Genomic DNA, 23,972 nt, shown 5'->3' on the forward strand with positions numbered 1-23,972 from the left:
TATTATGGCCTGATAGAGATGGTTCTGAAGATGTTTTGATTTTTGTCAGTGATGCCGCTCCGTATATGGTCAAATCTGCAGCAGCACTGGAATTTTTTTTATCCCAGAATGCTTCATATTACCATGCTGTTCACAGACTGGCTGAGACTGTTCAAGAAGTATTCTCCTCTGTGAATGATTTAATTTCTAGTATCAAGAAAATTTTTCTCAAGGCACATGTGCGCATAAAATTGTATAAAGAAATGTATCCTGACTTGCCCTTACCTCCACAGCCTGTGATAACTAGGTGGGGTACATGGATTGAAGCTGCACGCTTTTACGCCAATAATTTTGATGCAATAAAGTCAGTTGTAGATGCAATTGACAGTTCCTGTGCTTCTTCAGTTTATGTCACAAAAGAATTACTACAGGATATCTCTTTGCAGAAGGACTAGGCCATAATTGACATTCTTTTTTCTTTCTTAATAACAAAGCTCGAAACACGAGGTCCTCCCCTGGCTGAGGCCATATCCGAAATTGAAAAAATTCAACAGTGCATCAATGCTTTTCCAGACTCAGTTGGGAAGAAAGTAAAGCAAAATTGGTGTTTCGTTCAAAACAAAAATTCGGGTTTTGCAGCAGTGAAGAAGATAAATGATTTTCTTAATGGAAACGGAACTGAACTTCCAGAGAAAGTAAAACCAATGAGTACGAAATTGTACCAGTTTTGTCCAATAGCATCGGTTAACGTGGAGAGGTCATTTTCTGCTTTCAAAATGATCTTTGATGACCAACGACATCAATTCACCCTTGAAAATTTGGAAAAACACTTAGTTGTGTATTGCAACAAAAATTATTCAGTTTAATAAAATCTTTTCGGAAAATGCGATGATTTTTCTTCTCTCATTTATCATACTTCAGTTTTAGGCTTTTTCTTCAGAAATGTGTAGATTCAAGTAAGAAATATTTTGATTTTCTTCCTTTTAACAAAAAAAAAAATGTTTTAGCTGTGTTTGTTGGCAAAAGTAAGTAGTAGTATTTAAGTAAGTTGAACTTTTAATTTCTATTTTAAATATATATTTCTAGTTTTAAGAGCATATATTCAAGTTTTTTAGTGCATATTTGCATGCATATTTTGTCCGTTTTTTAGTGCTCGTGCAGATAGATAGTAGAATATATAAATAAAGCATATAATATATATAAGTAAAATATATAAATCGAAAATAATAGAAGATACGTATGTAATGCACGCATTATTTTAAATAAATTGTGCTATATTCTATATATACAGATTCACATTTATAGATGATGCCAGCCTGAATTCTATACTCACATTTATATATTTTTTAAACATTTTTTACATGCTATATTGTCTATTTTATTGTGAAAATAAATTATTTTTGAGCGGAAAAGAGCTTAGAGAAGAACTCAAGAATATTTCATCCTTGCGACAAAAGGAAAAAAAGGATGCAAATAATTGTATTGTTTCAGAGAATAAAAGCCGATTACGATTTTTTTTTTAAAAACTCTTGACATTACATACATATTTCTTTTAAGAGAAACAAATTTTTCTCTCTCCTTTCTAAACGAGCTTACAGTACTTTTGTTTGCATCAATTTTTTTATATCAAAATAAATAAGATTGAGAATAAATTCTTATAAATAAGAAAAGAATAAAAGAAAAACGGTTCCGTTCGCTGTGTAAAGTAAGATGCAAACGATCGATTCGGACATACTAAATCCTATCGCATTCCACCATTCCCTTTTTCCCAATGATGATTTCCCTGCGTTGAACGACCTGCTCCGTTTACCTGTTGGATAACAGCGGAGGGCATAGATCTACTTGGCACGGAAGTTGGCGATAAATGTCTATGCGATTCTTGCCAATTCGTGGTGTACCTAGCTCTTCTGATGCATCATGCGCGGCCGATAGTCTTCGCTTTTAAAACGCGACTGGAACGTTGGAACACACCGACGGAATGAGGAATCCTCAGTCCGATTAAAAAGATTTTTTCGATTCTTCTTTCCCCTGTTGTTAAAAAAGCAGCCAACATCAAAGTACTTTTGATTGGCTCTTTTCAGGAGACTGTGATTGTTTCATGAAATAAATAAAAAAAAAAAGGAAAAAAGAGATATCGTTTGCTTTTTTTTTCGTTTGCCGCTTTCGGGTAAAGCAGTAGCTTGATAATTAATTTGAAAGACATAAAAATAGTGTGATTTTTATCGTTTGCAAAGTGATAAAACTAAAACGATGGCGGGAGCACAATCTGGCATTCATGTTGTACAACTGAAACCTATCGTGGTTCCCCAAGCCATGCAAGAAGGGAACAAATTTGTCAAGTGGGATGACGTGAGTTTTTATACTTGATTTTCTATTTGGCAGTTGTCGGATGCCAACCAGTACATGTCAACCTCCCCATTTGTTGACTTAAATTTAGAACCACGTGCTAAAAGGAATCATTCTTCGTTTATTCTTTTGAACCTGTAGATTCAACTTAAACAATGACTTTCAAAAATGAGAATTCGAATCCAACCTGCACTGATTGGCGTCCGAATATTTAATATTGAAATTAATGAATGAACTATATTCTAATTGATATTTATGATTTTAATATTCACTATTAAATTATAGAAATCGAAAAATTATGATGATAAAATAAACACTTTTAAGTTATAAAATATATGTTTAATGTCATTGTAGTTTTAATATTACATATTCATATTTATTAGTAAATTTTTTTAAAAAAAATGTATAATTATGGTTATGGAACATTGGAATAACATTCGAAACACGGAGAGTAGTCGAACAAATAATGCTTTCCGAATAATAAAAGAATCATTGTAGTACAGCCATATGTGTGTAAATTACAGAAACAAGAAAGTTAGTTTAAGTGTTTATCAGAAAATATTATGCAGCTTGTAGAATTTTTCTTTTATGCTGTCGATAGTAAGTTTTCGCAGAAAATGTCTGTATAATTGAATGTGATGATAACCATATTCGATATTTTCATTTAATAGGGCGAGTCATATGACCTTTCTAAATAAACAAAAACAGATTCAATTATGCTTAGCTGCCCTCATCATAAAATAAGACAAATATAATAAATCATAAAATTGATATTGTATTACTATTTTTGACTATGCAATATCTTAAAATTGTTAATTATTTATAACTTTAATAATTGGCTTTAAACACGAAATTTTGCGTTTCATAGGGGTTAATATAATAGATATTTAACACTCGACATTAGAGTTAAGACAATTAGCAATATTATTGTTTTAAATTCGCAAAATCCATTTTGCTTAAGGGGTAAAATAAATCTGTCATATTCTAAATTATTTCATTCAAATTTTCCCCAGTCAATTAATCCCCTAAGACAGCTAATGTAAAATTATTTCTTGAAACTCATAGTAACTGTTGCCATCAAATTTTTTTTTCAATTTAAATCGTTTTCCTAGCTGTAAATAAACGCAAAAGACAGCATTGTTACACAATTAAATCATGATAGAATTTATAAAATATCTTATCTGATAATGATAGTACCATGATTTCAAATAACGTTTTTTTTTAAAAAAAAAGTAAGCATGAAGCAATGTTACAATATAGGTTCCAATAAAATAGCTTAGTTATTCATTAGGGAGAGGGCAGTGGGGTTATGATTGAAAGAAGGAGGGCTTCATCTACTTCTTCAACATCATGCATTGTCTCATATAAATTATGCAAAATATAAGACTAAGATTAAACTATGACAATATAAAGAAATAATTGAAAATATTTCATGTATATATTGCATTATATTTTGTATTTGCTTCTATTCTAGTAATGTGTGTAAATTTGTCAAAATGGAGTGTAGAAACTGAACACGAGAAATTACTTTTTCTTCCATTTTTCGTTACATTTTTAATGGCACACACGCAATAATTAGCGCTAAGAAAATTGAAAATGAAGTTATAGTTTGCAAAAGGTTTAAAAAATGTATAATGACAATAATTTTAGCTATTTTTTTTACATTTGATGGCGAAAATGCGATAATTTAGAGCATCTCTTTGCAATGTTTTCACAATATTTGAATTACCTCGTCTCGTAAGCAGTAAAGCGTGCTGAACTACGTTTATTTCTTCTTTTTTTTAAACTAATGATTCAGTCATTTTTCAGAATTTGAGAGAAAAATTTTTCTTACCCATCTCAAATAATTAATATTCATTAATAATTAACACAATTTGTAAAAATGAGTTTATTAATAATTAAATATATTTAATAATAATTCAATATATTTTTCATAAATATAAATTTATTAATAATTAAATATATATATAATAATTAAATATATATATATCTAATAATTAAATGTATTAAATATATTTCTGAAGATTGGCAATAAATTTATTTATAAAAAAATGTGACGAAATTTTATTTGTAATACAGAATATATTGTTATAAAGAAATTTATTTGCAAAGAAAATTTGATAAAAATTTAACAGAGAAATTTAAAAGACCATAGTTGTAGAGGCACTTATAAAACTATTTTGTGGCACTTATATAATTTGTGGAGGCTCTTCTAATAAAAGTGTGCTTGGTATGGAACAAAACTTCATTATTATTTAGAAAATATAAGCTCAATAAAAAAGAAAAAGAAAAATAATATAATGTATGGGATACATAATGCATTACAAATGAATCGAATTAAATAAAATGTCAAAATTTGTCTGTCCTGTTGGATACATATTTATACTGTGGTAATTATATAGGTAACTATGGTTGTCAAAAGTATTCATTTACATAAAGCATCTTTCTATTCTAAGAGAGTTGAATTTTGTTTATTATGTCATTACCTGGCTTCATTAGCTGAATCAGTTTTTCAGATGTCATTAGCTGAAGTTTGAATTCAAATATTTAAATTTAAAGGGAGTTTGCTTTGCGAACATGTTTTAAATAGCAGTAATACAGTAAAAAGTGTAATTGCGGTAAAAATATATTTTACTTTTCAGAAAAGTTTTATGGTAACAATTGAATATTGTTACTAATTGAATAATTTTTTTTAATGATTTGTATGCTCAAAAATATTTTCATATTTGCAGTTTTTATTCTAACAAAATTGAACAAAATTTTAAAATTTAAGGAGTTTTCATATATAAAAAGTATATTATATTTGAAATCTAATTATTTCTGTTTGCATACTAAAGTAGTAATATTTATTTCTAAAATTTCGCTCAAATAAAATCTCCGTAGAACGTGACAAACGTATTATTATAAACGTAGACTTGATCAAATATCAGGTAGATAGTGCCGATATTTGTAATGCTTTTTCAATTTACTAAACTGTCTAGACACTTGTTAACTCCATTGTTATTGGGATAGCAAGAACTTGAATACAATATTGCCTTTATAATTTTAAAACTGAATGACAAGAATTATTGTAGTATGAAATTAAATTAAAAACTTATTGTTTATCAATACCAAATATTAGTTAATTTATCAATTATCGGTTTAAATGTTGATTTCGAAAATTTCTCAATGCAACAATTCTAACTCAAAATCTAAATAAGAAAACTACTGATATTTAATTGGAAAATTGCATGCACTGTAAAAAATTCTTTTTCAATTTTCAAATTACAGTATAAAGTAGGGGCAAAATCTATTGTCTGTATATCTGTAAGATCTATTTTTACTTTAAAATATGAAAACGAAATTTTTACAGAAAAATTTATTTAATTAGAGGGATTCAGTGATTTTACGTTAATTATTGTTATTAAAATTACGGTGAATCAGATTTTTTCTTCCGTAACATGTTCCGTTCTAAATGGATTTTATAATAAATAGTATCGGCACCCTGTGTGCTGGTACGTTTTACCGTAATTTGATCCGAAATTTTATACAGTGTCCTCTTAGAAAAAAGAGTTATACTTTTTTCTCAATGAAATATATTTTTGTTAATAAATTTTACCATTGGATAAAATTTAAATGGATTTAAAGTATTTAAATGCGTAAGTGAGGGATTTCATTTGATGTATAAAAATAAGTTTGTATGAACGTAAAAACCCACAAAACTTCTTAAACTTTTAATAACCTTTCTCTGCAGTGCGATTTGGCACTTATCGAAGAATGTAATGATACATGCATACTTTTTTCGTCTTCACCATTACGAAAAAAAAAAAAAAAAAAAAAAAAAAAAAAACGTCCTATAGCATTAACTTTTTCTAAACTTTTTCTTGAACTGGTTCTATCACTCATGTTTTATAAATCGAGTTTAATCTCCAATTAATGTCTTTAAACTTCTCACAATTTATATGAGGTTTTTTCTCAATATTATGAATTGAATTTAAGAATCCAGAGGAAAAATATGAAATTTTCTAACTTAAACTTTTACAAGAGTTGACGCGAAGCTGTGCTCTCAAGAGGGGTTATCTTTCTTCAGAAATCACTATTTTCAGATATGGAGGAATACTAGAAATACTGAAATTTCAGTCATGACCCTGGTAACGGCCATTTATTTGTAAGAAATGACACGTATGGGTACCGGAGTTGAAATTATTTGGATGATATTAGTGGTTTAAACTTTGAACTTTGCCTTCCTGCTGTATTAGTTTTGGAGTAACATTACTTTAATAGCATATTTTTTATGTACTACAGTATTAATGAATAGATTACATTAAGTTCTCAATAATAATTATAAATTTTGCATGTGATGAGGTATTTATAAATTATTGCGTATTATATTAAATACATAATTTTTGTAATGTAAATTTTTATGTAACAAGTGTTTAAGTTTTTTTTGACTACTGTATTATTTAAAAATTTTTAACTCAAGTTTTTATCCTTGATGAAGATCTTTTTAACATCAGCTTAATTTATTTTTCGAAACGCCTAAAAAAGGTTTTGAATGGTGTGTCACAACTAAGATATTATTTTTTCCCTTCAAATTTTGTCGTTTTCTTTTTAAGAAAGTGCACACAATTTGAAATAACTAAGTAAATATTTCATTTTCTGTACCAAAAATATGAGTTATTAAAATATGAAACATAAAAAAATCTGCTATAATAATTTGCTTTGCCTTGGTGCAGAAAGAGTGTATTAAGCGATAGTATATGGTGAATTTGTAACTTTTAAGAAGGTTTACTGAAGTTATTTGGAGAAAGGCTCAATACCGAATAGAATATTTTTTTTTATAAAGTTTGCTTTCAATTAAATGCATTCGATAAGCATAAATTTCGATTATAATTTTTCTGTGTCTTTTTAGACAATATACAATGGAATATAAATGTTTAGAGCAAAATTAAGAAATTTTGAAGCTATTAAAAGAACAAATATTTTATGTATGTAAATAGCAAAATGCACATTAGAATATGTATCCTAAATTAAAGGAAAAATATGTTTAAAATACTCATACTACTGAAAACAGCTTAAGTTTTAATAATTTAACTCTGAAACTTTCAAAAACTGAGTGCAACGAAGAGATAAAGAGATCACCATGATGGTTAAAGTAAGACGTATTAAACATAGATTTGACATTACTGATCAATAAAAATTTTTCAATTAAATTTAAGTAACATTTTTTGGACAAATCCACATTTTACTGTAATATTAGAATAACGAAAAAAGCTACTTTGTGCTTAATTGTTTGAAAATTATAAGAGCCGCATGCTAAGAATGAATTAGATGATGCTATGTATTTCGCAGCTAGTTGAATAAAAATTTTTTTAAGGCACAATATTTTAATAATTTTTTTAAATGCAGTTTACACTGTTTTAGTTTGATAAATCATATTTAATAGTTTAAAACTAAAAATGAAATTTCTTTAAATTTCAAAAGTTTAATTATTTGTATCTTTTAACAGTCTTATAAAAAAAAGTTTTTTTTTCTCCCTTCGATTTTCTGTTATGCAGATTTTCAGTTTGTGGTAGAAGCTGGTCCAATTTTAGGACGTTTTTAAAAATACTTTTCGGAATTAGATTGCACCTAGGCAAAAAATTATGGTCGAAGCTTTTGGAATATGGAAAAATTTGCCGTATTTCCAGCTCCATGGGAATGTCAAAAAGCTCGGTAAATTTTACCAAAGCGCTTTGATAACTATTTTGGCAAAATTAACAATAAAATATTTAATTTATAATTTGTGGTAAAATTAGGTAAATGAGGCAAAATATGGTAATTTTAGCATGATACCACAGACCAGGGCATAAAAACTATTTATTTCGTTAAGTTTACTTTTCTGTTTAGCACTTTTTATTAAATGAATGAGTAATAATAAGAATTATAATTTTGAAAATCAGAATTTCTCGTAAAACGTTATATGAACGGGAAAATGTAACAAATGAATGGTTTAAACATCGTAAATTTTGGTTTTCTTGACGAGAATCAGAGTTTTTTTTTAATCAAAAATGTTATTGCGAAACTGTACTGTAATTTTACCAGAATTGTTTCTCCGTGTGCTTAATAAAACTAAAAAAAATTCCTAAAAAAGACAGTAAAAAAAAGATTAGAATGCAAAAAAAAAACTTTTTGTTTCCTAAGCATTTTAAATAACAGATTCTAAATTTTTACGAAACAATTTATTTACTTTAACTGATAAATTTATGAAATAGGTTATTGAATTCCATAACATCAAAGAAAATATGATGCATGAAAGTAAAAAAAAAAATATATTTGCATTTATTTTTAAATACAGATTACGTAATTTGGGAGAATAATATAATTTTGTGACAAAAAGTTTATATTTTCGAAAAGATAAATTTTAGAGATGAGAAAAAGACAATAAAATTGTCCCTCAAATGCAAAAAAAAAAAAAAAAAAAAACTGTATTCCTTATGCATTAATTATGGGAAGTATATTTTTTTTAATTACGGATCAGGATAAAATTTTAATCTAAAAAATAATTTACGAAGGAATAATAAAAAAAATATAAAAATGAGTTAAATAATAATCACGATGTTAAAAATAGTGGTCATCTTAAGTAATTGTTAATCATAAAAATGGAATATTTAAAAAAAAAATTATTTTGATTTTGTAATTAATTAGCAATTAAATTTATATATTAGCAATTAAATTTATATATTAGCAATTAAATTTATTATATTAGCAGTTAGATTTATTTTTTTAACTGTGGTTCGATACAAATTTCATGCGATTAGTTGCTTTTATAGTTTCCGTAGATCACTACTTCCCAACCATTTTATCAACCCGGACCGGTAAACGTTTGATATTTTTACCGTTGCCAGCTGTAAAGGGGGAGGGAGTTGCTGATTGTTTATATTTTAGATGTTTTTCTAATAATTCTAATTTCATTGTATTTAAACATGCATTCAAATCGAAATACAGTTACATTCGCTGTTTTGGTGTGGCGTTAGGTGACGGATTTTAGTTTTAAGTTTATCTCGAAGTTAATTTTATCTCAGTTCCTAGTTAACTACTCGTCCTTAGAAAGTCGCACAAACCCTAAGGAGATACACCACAGTAGGTAAAATGGAAATAATTTAATGTTCCTTGGGCGGACCGGTACCATTTGATCCACGGACCGGTACCGGTCCGCGGCCGGGGATAGGGAACCACTGCTATGGATCAATTGATGACTTTCTCTAGAGTATGGGGGATCCATAATGCATATATTATCAAGCGTTAGTATAACGGAATTATAGTTTACAAAACTATGAAGTAACTCTTTGTATTTTGTATTACACTACATTCGTATAGGTTAGGTAATGGAAGGATTTAAGTACTTAAATTTTATTCAAGCAATGAAATTGAATTGCCTATTAACTAAGTTAAAGTTTAGTTGCAATGTATATTTATTTTAGAACTTAACAAAGAGAAAAAAGTCTCTTTAAATTATGGATTAAAACAGTTTTTAGTCGTTACCCTAAATAAAAAACAGATCAGCTTAGCGATCTATTTATCTATTTCGAAATAAAGTTGTTTCCTTTTTTCTTCTTTTTTTTAAATGTTGTATTTACTATTACACACTATTACGTAAAATGTTTCAAAGTTTGATATTCTAAAACGAAAAAAAAATTAGTTGGCAATGGAATAGTTATTTACTAAATAAAACTAGAAGAAGTATAATTGAAGTCATCTATGATAATATGTTTGATAGACTGAATACTGAGAAGATTAGTAAACCAAATAATAATAAAGTTCGTAAACTAATATAGATATAGAGCAGAGTATATATAAACTAAGCAATTTAGACACTGAATAATAATATGTTTGCTCTTCTTAATAATGTTAGGATTGTTAAACTAAATTATAATAGAACTGATAAACCAAATGATAATATCATTTATAAAATAAATAAGGATATGGATTATAAAATTTATAATAATAGGATCCATAAACTAAATAATAACTGGATTTCTAAACTAAATAGTAATTAAAATTCTCAACTAAATAATAAACAAAATTTTTCTGCAATACTATTAGCAAGATCTGCTTCATTTTGCAACTATTATTTTTTCTATGTATTTTTCACTCATGTAATAATTTAAACGATAATAAAAAGTTAAACATTTTGCAGTAGCATGACATAATGTTTAGAAATTGTCAAAAATATTGATTTCTTTAAACTTTAAATGGATTTCACCTATCCATAAATATTTTGATATCCAATTATATTTTTAAATCCATTATCTTGTTCATGAAAATATTTGAATAAATGGCTAAAAAATGCGTTTCTGTGTTAATATCAGAAAGTGTTTATTATTTTTCAGTATGGCATTTTAAATAAAATAATTTAAATTGTCAAGAGAATGAAAACAAAATGAGCAAATTGGATTCTTGCTAGTAAATTGTTCGAATGCTACGCAAATATTTTAATAATTGCATTAGCTATGTTTTTGTCAACAAAAATATAAGACTCATAAAAAAGGGCATCAGAATCCTTTGTAGGGCCTTTTTTTTCACTTCAAATTACAGTTTAAAAAATATATGAAAAATTGTATTTGTAGAATTGTACTATCTGTATTAGAAAATAATTATTGAAAACTGAAAGAAATTATTTTAGTTGTTTAATAATGACTTTCAAGTTTTTTCATTTTTTTTAACGTAAGAAAATAAATAAGTGAAGCAAATAATGCGTATTTGTTTAATTTCAGTTAAAATCATTCAAGTTGCAATCCATAAAATGAGTTTTTTCTCTGCTTGTTATAAACTATATAAAAATGTAAATACACAAAAAAGAATTATCATCGTCAAATATAGAGCCTTCTGTTTTTTTACTTCAAATTACAATTCTTTTTAAACTGCTATATATACAAGAAAATGCAATTAATGAATAGATTAATGAATAGAAGAAAATTCAATTATTGAATACTGGAAAAAATAATTAAGCGAAAAATTCTTCTTTTCAAATGCATTTTAAATATCTAGCAACTGTACAGTGCCAACATGCATAAAGTTCTAATATATAATTGAAATTCATAACGTGAAATTTCATTATTAAAATTTCATGAGGATTTTAATAAACAATTATACATTAAAAAAATTATGCAATTGTCTAATCTTAAAGGGCTATGTAGTTTTAATAATAAAAGCCCGTGACCATGTAATTATCATAAGAATAAGACCATTATCAATGATTCTGAATGAAGTATATTTTTAAACATTTCAAAGGTTTTTGGGCTTGCTTTATTTAAAATCAATATCATATGTTTAAAAATTTCACAGTTTCAAAATTCCATATTTATTATTTCTTCACACACAATAACAAAATACTTCGATGCGTTGAAAGAAAGTGATGTAAGAAATTGATATAAGATCAAACTATTTAAGAAAAGATGTACGTGGTTATTCTCTCTGTATACAAAAAGAGAAAAACAACTTTTAGCAATGCAATAAACTTTGATGTTCAGAAATTTTTTTTATGTGTGTTATTATTTAAAATAAAGTTTAGTCATAATTTAATAGGAAACAGAAAAATAAAATTAGTAAACTATATATTTAAATACTTTTATTTGAAATATTTATTTAGAAGAAATCTAACTTTAACTATTCTCAAATATTTAAGTTTAATTCTAAAATCTGTGAAACGTATTAGTTTTGAACTTCAGGAAGAGAAAAAGATTTGGTAAAAGTACTGTATTGTAATGTCATTTCAGATAAATTAAACTACAATTCTGGTTAAAAAGCAAAATATACGTTACAGTAATTTAATCTTCATTCCAAAATTATGGCAAAATAACCGGTAGAAGTCAATCCCTTGAATTAGGCGTAAAGTGAACGGTAAAGAACAATATTTACCTTTGCGATTTTGAAATCATTAACAACTAGTATGTTTAAAAAATTTACTGTTTTAAACGATTTACAACTAGAATGGTTTCAAAATTTTATGAGTAGGAACTTTGTGATGCTTACATCTATGCGTGGAAAGCATATTGCATTCTTATAGTCCAGGGTCACAAATCAGAGAGAACATGACACTACTTTTCATGTGTAAAAAGGAATTGGAGGAAATATTGATATATTCGAGTCACCGCTAGGACTCGAACTCCTGTTTTGTTGCTCATGAGATTGAAAGATTAGCCCACTAGGCTATAATATATAATAGCTCCAATGAGCGAAGTGGTTTCATTAGGTGGGCTTAGTATAAACTTTTAGTTATTTAACCGTATTACGCAAAAGCAGTTAATAAACGGTTTTTCTCAAACAGTTTGAATACAATCCTATTTATGGTTATTTGATTTATTTGTTTGAAGATGGTAAAATAGCAATTAAATAAATTGTTATTTAACAATTTTTCCCGAGAAATTTCGAACGGTGTATTTAAAACACTATCATTTAGTAATTTTTGGTTCATATAGTAACGGTTTATCGGAAATTCTGGCTATGAAAAATATAGCTTTTATTACTTTTCATTCAATAAAAAATACAAAAGTAAATTTCATCAAATAAGTGATTTTTATGCCGTGTTCTAAAGTATTATGATAAAATAATCGAAATGCTCCTCATTTGCCAAATTTTATTGCTTATTATAATACTAAATTTGTGTTAAATTTTTCTAAAACATTCACTGTGATTTTTGTTTTTCCCATAGAGCCGGAACGATACTCTGATAGTTTTGATATTTTTTTCCGAGTTTTGTTTTTAAAGTTTTATATTAAATCATGTTTATAGGAAACTGCAGTTTCAGAAAATTTTGTAATTGCAAATTAATTAATAAAAAGTGAAAGGAGAAAATAAATAAAATCTAAGTAACGATTAAATGATAAATAAAATAAAATAAGAGAAGAAAGTGAAATAATTATTTAGTAAAATTTTTTTATCTGTGCTCCATTAAACATAATTTATTAAATTATAGCTGCTTTAGGGTTTTCGAAATCATTATTTATTTTTAAGTCTGCAAAAATTTTTTTTTAGTGCGAGCTATATCCAAATTTTGTCTTTACTTCAAAATGCTAAAGCGATGCTTTAAAATAAAAATAAATCTTCCATAATTTATCAGTAGGTGATTTTCCATTAAAAGTTTAAAAGCAAAATTCAATGCAATTTGAGTTGGAATACTTCCATATGCTCTAAAAAATTTTGAAAAAAAAATTAATGAGTTTCTTTTTATCTAAACCAATAAAAGCTATAGTCTGAAGAGACCATTATTATTTTCATGCATACTTTTGTAATTTCAGTAAAACGGAATCTATTTATTTGCAGAAATAAGATATTTGGAGAAAAAGGAGATTTATGTTTTCGCCGGTGAAAATAGTTTTTCATAAATGCAAATAAAATAAAGAAGTTTAATTTCTTTTCATTTTTGTTAGGGTAATCAGTAAATAAAAAAAATTTTTTAGGTTAAAAATGTAGTAAGAATTAAAAATAAAATTGTTCATATATCATAAATTGTTTATTTACAACTTACCAAATCCATCATTGCATTAATGTTTAATTTTTAGGAACAAAACTTTGAGACTGTGACAAAATCCTATTTATTCATTATAACGTCACTTTATTAATATGAATAATATATAATTGATTTCATTCTTGATTTTTAAATTATTTGTTTTCAGTGCCTGTTAAGGTAGAATTTTGCAATCGAAATTTTGGTTACTTTCTGTCTATCTAGAACTAGTAATGTCCTATTGACAATAAAAGATTTAATTGTTTCCGGTAGTGGAAATTAAATAGCTATGTATAAATATAATTTATTGTCTATCAAAATTTCTGATCTTTTTTAAATTAGCAAGAGGCTCAAATTTCAATTATCACACTGCCAGATGTTTACAACTAAAATTATTTCTTAAATTGCGCAAATGAAATTTATCGCTATTTTATTGTTAAACTAAATTCCTCCTATTTTCAGACAAAAACAAACTCATAAATATAAAAGTAAAAGGACAAAATAACAAAATAAAATAGAAATTAAAGAAAACTAAACTTTTCGAAATGACTAAAAAAGAGGATAGGGTTTAATTTTTGCCAAACCTAAAAGGAAAAGTGTAGATCGTAAGAGTTTTAGAATAAACTACCATCATCCTCAATATTTCCCCACACGTCTGCTGAAAGTGATGAACCTCACGATTCTCGTTTAACTCTAATTAATTTTCAAAGTCAAATTAATTTTAAATCTAATAATTGAAATTAAATTAATTTTTTCTATTTTATTCTGCTTTGAAAAAAATTAAGATTTAAGATTTTTAATTTATTATTCTTATCTATATTTTATGATCTATGCTTTTAATAACTGCCCTGTAAAAATTCCGTATCAAATTACGGTAAAAAGTACGGTACACTTTGGGTGCATCATCTGTAAAATTCATTTTTACCGTAAAATATTATACTTAATTTTTACAGTAACATTTTAATTAAAGTGATACAGTGATTTTACTGTAATTGTTACTGTAAAAATTGCAGTTAATCAGATTTTTTTTGTTCCGTCACAATGTTCTGGTAAAAAGGAATTAAGCCATAAAAAATTGCCTGCATCCTGAGTGCCTATTCTTTTTACCTTAATTTGATCCAGAATTTTTACAGTATTGTTATTATATCGAAGTAAAATTTAAAAATTAATCATGGGTTTAATAGTTAAATTTAATTAAGGAAACGTATATATTAATCATTAGTCTCGGACACAAGAGTTAAATCTAAAGACACTAAATGCGAATTTTTAAATTTACATTTTTAAAAACACATAAAAGTAACGTTGATTACATCTTTAAATAAACATTCTAACAAGAAACGAAGAGTACTGGCATTCAGGGTGCCGGTACTTTTTACAGTAAATTGATCCGGAATATTTTACAGGGTGCAAAATTTCTGCAAATAACAATAATATAAAAATGAAAATATTAGCTTATATGAAGTCATTGTTTTATTTCTTTTTCATTAATGAATGACATTAAGACATTTTTGAAATACAACGGATAGATAAAAATTGCGAGTTATTTTTCCTTTTAATCAGTCCTAAATAATTTTTTAGCTAATTCCAACCAACAACACACACACACACACGCAATTATTAATATTTGTCCATCATTATTTTTCTCTTAATATATATTAAAGACAAATATCTCTTTTTTTAAAAAAATTATATAATAAAATAATTCTTATAGCACAATTCTATATATAATAACATTTTTCAATTCTTGATATAAATACCAGTGTCGTTAGAAAGTTACATCACATTACAACAAATATAATCCCAATTCCCTGATTAAAAAGCGTTTAACAATGTATCTAGGATTGTTTTGAGGATGTCGCTTTTATCTGGACGCAATTTCCTTTTGTTTATAGTGGAAAGATAAGATTAGTGTGCGTTCGGAATGTTGCACTTTATCTGATTCTGACGTTAGATTTTGTATTTGATGTGGCCGGAATTTAATTATTTTGGTGATTTAGAATTCGATTTGAATGACAACGTATTTTATTTAGCGTATTTCGGAAATAAAACGATTAATGCATCTTTTGATTCTGACATGTATTTGAATAAATGTCAATTCAGAAATTATTTTCAGATTTATAGTTATTTTTTACGAGTTTATAAATATCTTACGTCGTTACGTAACTCAACGAAATGAATGATAGTAATTTGATGTTTCTGTTTTAAAGGTCAATTTATTCCTATTCATTTCAGGAATTCCTTTTTTGTTTTTGAGTTATTTTTAGAGTTCTCATTTTTTTAGGAAAGGACATTCTTTATTTACATATGGTTTATTTATAATGTGAAACTTTTGAAGCTAATGGACTATTTATTTGAAATAAAAAATAGTTACGTGAAGTATTTTATTGTTATATAATAATAAGAAATCTTTCAATATTTATTATTTTAACTGTTTTTTTTAATTGTTTTTTCAAATGTTTGGAACTATGAAACATGATTAATTTCTTTTCTCAAATTAGCTTTATGTGAAGTAATGACAAATCAGTCTTTATATAAATTGATTAGATTACAAGTTATTTACAGTTACTTCCAAATTAGTCACAATTATTATGTATGGTAATGATTTGCAGAGTATTTCTGAATCACTACTTATGATATATATTAATTTGCTAAAAAGTTATTTCTTATTAGTTTCAATTTTTTTCGCAATAAATGTGTATGGTAACACTATACAGGTTTCCTCAATCACCTCTGAAATATAAATGCATTAGATTACAAATTATTTTCAATTCGACACAATTATTATGCGTGGTAATGATTTTCAGAGTGTTTCTTAATCACTACTCATAATATATATTTTATTTTTTTAACCGTCGTTGAACAGCCGATCTAATTTTTTGGGTTTGCAACTGCTAAGCCGTAGCCTTTTAATTTTGAACCCTATCCAGCAGACAAAGGAACTCTTGGATCAAATATTGAGAGAAACTTGCCTTCGTGGAGGATTTTCTGATTGACATGACACGCATTTGCTTTACATGGTGATGAAAACCTTCCATGGTTAGCCTGACTGCAAGGGACTCTAACCCATGATCCGTCTACTACTGAAGATATTTTACGTCAACACTGTGGTCGGTGTGAGCCGGATGCGGAATTCGTATCGACCAGCCATTGCTGGGATTCGAAACCGGTTTACTAGTTTAACCGGTTACCGGAAGGCTAACGCTCTATCCACTGCTCTCATCATTGCTCTCGTAATATATATTTATTCGTAATATATATTTATTCGTAATATATATTGTATCTTAATTATATTATATCGTAATATATATAGTAAGATTAGTTCTAATTAGTTTCAAACTTGTCGCTATAAATGTGTGTGGTAACAATATACGGGTTATTCCTCAATCGCCACTCAAATATAAACTTATTTTATTTCAAATTATTTATTCGAAATACGTCACAATTATTATGTGTGGTTATGATGCATAGGGTGTTTCTAAATAACCACTCATAATATATATTAATTAGATTACGAATGAGTTTCAGATTAATTGTAATTTATATATGTAGTAATGATATATAGGGTGTTCCCTAATCGCTACTCTAAATATACATTAATTAGATTGCAAATTAGTTCAATTATTTTCAACTTAAACTTGTTTAATGTGTGTAGTAACGATATGTAGGTGTTCCTTCAACGGTACTTATATATATATATATATTATTTTATAACCGTTGGGTAATAGCCTACCCATTTTTGGATTAAAAACTATCAATGTTCAACTTCGTAGCCTAGTAATTTTGAGTATTTATTTAACACTGAAGACAAGGTAACTCTTGGATCAAGCATCGGGATGAACTAACTTTTGTGGATGAGTTTTTGATAAAACTAGCCTGCATTTGCTTTGAATGGAGAGGAAAACAATGAAAACTCTCTCGGTTAGCTAGATGGCAAGGGGAATCTAACACATAATCATATCATTCTAACCATGATCATACCAGTGAGAATATTTTAAATTAGCACTGCTATTGGTGAGAATCGGGAATAGAATTCGTTTCAACCAGCCATTCCTGTGATTCGAACCTGGATCACTTCCTGCTCCCTGGTTATTAGTGGTAACGATATAAAGGGTATATCATAATCACTATTCTTAACATATATTAATTTGATTACAATTAGTATTAATATGGGCGGTAACGATACAAACAGTGTTTTTATATTTTATTTTTACATTATATATTAACAGAGCTATTTATATTTTTAAAATTTTTTTTTGAATTTAAATTTTTATAATATTAACAAAAGGAAAGTTAGAGTTTATTTAGTAAGTTCCAATTTAAATGAGAAAAAAAAATAATCAAATCCTGGCGAATCATTGTCAGGAACAATTTAAATCATTAAAAACCAGTTTATTTGTATAGTTTGGTCTAAAATGTGTTCTTCTTACATTAAGTACCGCCTTTTAACTTTATTCACAAATAAACTGATTTTCAATTATTTTAATACCTTTTTGCTTTGACCGACTTTAATCATGATTAAACAGTTTTTTCTCCCTCCTTCAAACTTTACGAATCCTAAAGTCACTTCTAAAGTTGAACTCAATCTTCTTACAAATATTCTAAAAATAAGTCTCAAGATGGTATTTACGCATCACACTGTATTTAGTGCTTTTTAGAAGTATAAAGTATTATATTTTCTGAGGTCAATTATGGGTTAAAAGAATCAGAAACCTTTTCATTTACTGAAGGAACTATTTAGGCTTATTTTAATCGTTAGAAGCTGTTCATTTAAATGCTGACAGTTTTAATAGTTTTTTCCCCATGAAATTTAAAGTTAAGTTGACTACCAGATGATATGCCTCTTGAATTGAAATGGCTTTAAGCATTTTAGAGCTCGTTTTTATTTAATTTAAATTCCAATCTCTACTATTACTAATTTTTAAAGGTTTCTTTTAGACTAAGGTTTTCTAAAACGGAAACTTCAACAGTGTCTAGAAAAATTAGTCTGTCTATTATTGTGTAGTGTCTATTATTCGTCAGATTATTACACCTGATAGACGAGAAATAGGCGATGAGATTTATGATTATTTTGAATCAGAGAACTGTTTTTAATTGATACTTGGTTACCTGGTTAGATCTTTCTGAATAAAATCATTTTATTCTAATTTGAACTAAATCGATTTTAATATTGAAAAAATATTTTTATTTTAGAATGGACAAAATTTTATTGAAATATTTTAAAAAATCCTTGTCTTTAGTCAAAGCTTTAGGAAGAATAAAGCTTTTCTCCCTTACCGGAGGGAAAATAAATATTTGGTTCTTACCAATCTTATTAAATTCAAAGTTGAGGGCAAAATGACGGAAGTTTTATCGCACCGGATGTCTATCCGGTGTAAGACAATTTTTTTTTTCTTCATTTTTTTCGAGCCTTCAACTTATGTCCGAAATTCCTCAGTGAATAACATAATTAGTTTTTCATTCAAACCTCTTTCCTAAAATAAAACAAATATTTCTTATCTACAAGACCAAGTGTTAATTTAATTACCATCAGGTAAAATGTTTATTTAGTTCCGTTCGCATACACAGTTTCATAGTTATGTAAATTCTTCGATGTGATAAATATTTTTTTAACTAAAACAGTTATTTAAATTTAAAAACCATGCGACCCACTGCATTTATCATGTATCTCTGTTCTATTTCCACATGAGGTATTTTTTAACATTCTTATTTCTCTTATTATGTTTCAAAGAAAACTGCTTTCTTTTTAGATATTACTTTGAAAGATCCTCTTTTTTTCCTGTTCTTTAAGGAATTCTCAGCATTTTAAAAATAAAGTTTTTTTGCCCGTACATTCCAAAGACTATCGCTTTAGTTTTCTATGTATAAATGTTTCGTTATGGATTAAAAAAGAAATTCATGGATGTTGAATTTCTTTTAAATATATAAGAAAACTACTATTTATTCAGTTTTTAAAATGTATATTCTAGAATTAACTTACGATTTATTGTTGTAAAACTATTTTCTACTCAGAAAAATGCTCAAATACTCAGTATTTTATTCAAAAATAATAGACAATTCAAAATTATAGTCACAAATAATTTCTCAATTCAATTTAAATTGAGAAAAAGGATGCTATTTTATTAAAAAAACTTTTGCGGAAGTAGTTTCTTTTCGGATTAGTTTCATAATTTTAACTGTAAAACTTTGACTGTTTAACAAGTTGTGATAGATTAAGGTACTTTTTGAGCAATCATTAAATAACAACAAATTCGGGTAAGTTTAAGTTAGAATTTAACATAATATATGTGTGTGTGGAAATAAGCTTCCGAATTCTCTTAACTTACGTTCTTACGTTGCATTTTGTAACTTTGAAAAAGTACGAAGTATTTTAAATAAAAGTAATTATTTAACTAAGATAAATAACACAATTTTACGAGGAAATGAGTTTTTAAAAATTTGCTTTTTGGAGTCGTTTTCTAATTCTAAACTCTGAAATGCTTGTTGATGAACAAACTGAGACGAACAAATAAACTTTTAACTAAGAAATTAAGCAATAACTAACCTTTGAAAGTTTTAGTTACAATTTAACGCAAAATTTCATTTAAAGTTTTTCTTATCTTACAATCTATTGTCATACAATTATTTAAGACAAGAAAAAATTCCAAGTTCATTTTTTCAAAATTGTACATTAAAATGAGAAAAAAGAACGCAGTTTAATGAGAAAACTGTTATTAAAATAAAGGTTTTATGGAAACGTTTTCAAAATTTGTCGTCAAATAGCTGTCGAACAAATTTAGATTTAGCTGCAAAACTGTGCCCGACTAACAACAAGTAGACAAGTAAACAACAACAAGTAAATCGTGGCTTTTGTCGATTCAGAAGCCAATCAGGTTTGACATAAACGCGTGATGCTGCTCATATGTGTCCAATTAAATCTAATTTAAATCACATGGTTAGACATAATCACTTCTCTAGTTGTATGTACCCATTGTTGTCGAATTGTTTCCTACAAAAAATATCGTTAAACTTCGTATTCATTCATAAATAATACTTAAAAATGAAAAAAGATCATACTTTTGTTGGAAAATGATTAATTAAATAATCTTCCAGAATCGTTTTCAAACTTTAATCCTTTGTTGTTGAATAAAAACTTAGAAAGACTCATAAAGGACCATAAATTAAGTAATTATAAAATTGGGTAAGTACAAGTTACCCAACTGCAAAAAAATGAAGACTTTCCTTTTAATTTATTATTAAATCTAATAATATAATTTAATTTCTTTTAATTTAACATTTCGCAAACTTTGGTCTAAATATATGATTCAATCAATATTTATCAGAGTTTTTCTAGTTCTCCTATGTTTTTAAAAACCTGCTAAATCACAATATGTAGGGAAAATTAATTTTTGTTGATTTTGTACTTAAGTGGGTGTGCACATATCATCCAACGGTTCAAGAAATTTGATTGCACGTTTCTTACTTTTTATCCTTACCATGATTTTGTCCACAAAAATGATTAATGATGATTGATGAGCTTTTCATGTGTGGTTTAGACATTGGCCTGTGCTTTCCAATTCTGAGTGAAATAAAGATACTTTTACTCTCTCCTATTCTTATTTCACATCGCTGCAGTTAGTTTTGTCTGATCAATTTATGGTAGGAAATAACTATTTTATTATTACTATTAATCATTGTTTACCTAAATTAAATCTGTGAAATAAGTGAATAGGCGTGCTCTATTTCATAAGTTTTTCTCACCTTCTTTAACTCGTAATTATGTCCGACTTAAAGATGCATACTGTTAAAATATGATTTTATTTTAAAATTTACATTTTGATTAGAATAAAAAATGATTTTGCTTATGAATTTATAAATAAAAATGAATGTCTATCTGTGTAAATGAATGTATATCTTTGGAATATCCTAAACCATCCAAGCGAAATAGATGAAATTTTTGATACAGATAGTTCGAAGCACGGGGAAGGTCACTGTCGACATTAGAACATTCTACAATGAACCGTTCGAGCTGAATGAGCGAAAAACAAAATGGAATTTTCTGATTGGTTAAGCTTTAATTATTGCTTTAAATTTACCCATAGACGATTCGACTGCCTACATATTTTAAAGATAACATCAGTGATATTTGCTAGCTTATAGCCCTAATTAATACAAAAAACAGAGTTTATCGCTCGCATTTAATATTTAATTATTTGATATTCACTATGTCAGAGTTCGCTGTAAGCAAAACGCGTCTCCAAAATATTGTCTTCTCATACTTTATTTTTTTCTCTCTTTATGTTTCTTAGCAAAGTTTAGCTAGTTATTAACCACTGATAAGTACATATTTTGTACTTATCAATGGTTGTAATTGTATTGACGTAATATTTTAAATGAAAAGGAATATTCTTCAAAATGTGCTGCAATTCTTTTAAATGTTCACGACTTGAACATTTTATGGTTTGTTCCTGTTATAAATATTTTCAGTAACAATTCTAAAAGTTAGAAAACTATAAGTAAAAACCATAATTTCCTTGCTTCTTCATATCCAAGTTAAGACAAGGCAAACTGCAATAAACTATTTTTTTTGAAAATTGTTTTGCGAAAATTTTTGGACTTAGCAACGAAGCTTTAAACAAGCTAAAGAGGGTAAAAATATTAATTAAATTAGTGAAAATCTGAAGTGAATGAGCATTCAAAATAAAAGATCCAACTATCTTATAACGTAAATAAATTTATTCCTAATTTTATTTATCCGTTATGTCCACGTTTACTGGAACGAAAATGTCTTCATCTATTGAGAGGTCCTTGAAAGTATCAGCTGTCCCCCGACTTTCGACCGCGCAGTCAACAAACATAAGACTTTAGATGCTCTAGCATACGTAAACTAACAGCTGGTTAAACTTTCAGCATCTCAACATCAACAGTGAGTAACGACCAGGTGGTGTAGTTTTTTTCCAATTTGTTCACGTTTTATTGCGTTGTTCTAAACAGCTGAGTCTGAAACATGGCCTCTCATTACAATGGCCCATGGAAAATAATCTAGAAACGATATTATTTAGCGACAACAATGATACATATTTTTTTTGTATCGTTGTTGTTTATTTGTTGCATCGTAAACATTTCTGACGGCTTATTTCTTTCTGGTTAAGACCCCCAAAGTATACGATTTTGTTGCTTATTCTCAGTACCGTCCGTGATAATGTTTCTTTCATGATTTCTTGATTGATTTCCGAATGCAATATTCTGCAAAAATCGCATGTATATATTGAATCTAAAAGACTGAGCTTTGGGTGTGATCTAATTTTTATTTGTAAACTCTATCAAGCATAGATGATATATAGGTCATCTGTATTATGGTCATATTTCTGATACAACCATTCTTAGTTGGCTTACGAAAATATTTTTTAGTTAAAAGTCTTCTTAGTTTTTCCTTTTCCTACCCATAGATGAATAAATTAGCACTTGAGTTGTTGCCCATATCTTAGAATCACGATCATACTAATGTATAGAAGAGTACATTAGCACGGTCATGTTTCTGATACAACCATGAACCTCTTCTGAGTTAGCTAAACAAAATATTTTTTAGCTAAAATTATTTTTACTTTTTTCCTACCCATAGAGGAATACATTAGTACTTAAGAGTTGTTGCACACATATTAGAAACACGACCATTCTAATATATAGAAGAGTACAATAACTCGGTCATGTTTCTGATTCAACCATGAATCTATTCTGAGTTAGCTAACCGAAGTCTTTTTCAGTTAAAAGTCTTTTTAGTTTTTCCATTTCCTACCCATAGAGGAATACATTAGCACTTCAGAGTTGTTGCACATATGTTAGAAACACGACCATTCTAATGTATAGAAGAGTACATTAACTCGGTCATGTTTCTGATTCAACCATGAACCTATTCTGAGTTAGCTAACCGAAATATTTTTTTGGTTAAAAGTCCTTTTAGTTTTTCCTCTCCTACCCATAGAGGAATACATTAGAACTTAAAAATTGTTTCACATATATTAGAAACACGACCATACTAATGTATAGAAGAGTACATTAGCACTGTCATGTTTCTGATACAACCATGAACATATTCTGAGTTAGCTAAGAAAAATAATTTTTAGTTAAGAGTCCTTTCAGGTTTTCTTTTTCTTGCCTATAGAGGAGTATATTTGCACTTAGCAGCGTCATTCATGTGTCAAAA

The 23,972-nt window shown here is 27.3% G+C and overlaps 1 protein-coding gene across 2 annotated transcripts in view; it reads left to right on the forward strand.

Moving 5' to 3' along the window:
• The first annotated feature begins 1,794 nt into the window (after window positions 1-1,794).
• The window catches only part of LOC107456656 (1-phosphatidylinositol 4,5-bisphosphate phosphodiesterase classes I and II), a 384,337-nt gene continuing 362,159 nt past the window's right edge, over window positions 1,795-23,972 (forward strand). Inside the window, exon 1 of one of the 2 annotated variants that reach the window (XM_016074583.4) lies at window positions 1,795-2,328. In XM_016074583.4, coding sequence (XP_015930069.1) covers window positions 2,230-2,328 — 99 coding nt within the window. In that variant the 5' untranslated portion in view covers window positions 1,795-2,229. The remainder of the gene's footprint in view (window positions 2,329-23,972) is intronic. The other variant, XM_016074582.4, reaches the window with a different exon arrangement.

This window comes from Parasteatoda tepidariorum, chromosome 8 (genome assembly GCF_982258835.1).
Source record: "Parasteatoda tepidariorum strain Cologne lab strain chromosome 8, Ptep-v5.0, whole genome shotgun sequence".
Lineage (NCBI taxonomy): Eukaryota > Metazoa > Arthropoda > Arachnida > Araneae > Theridiidae > Parasteatoda > Parasteatoda tepidariorum.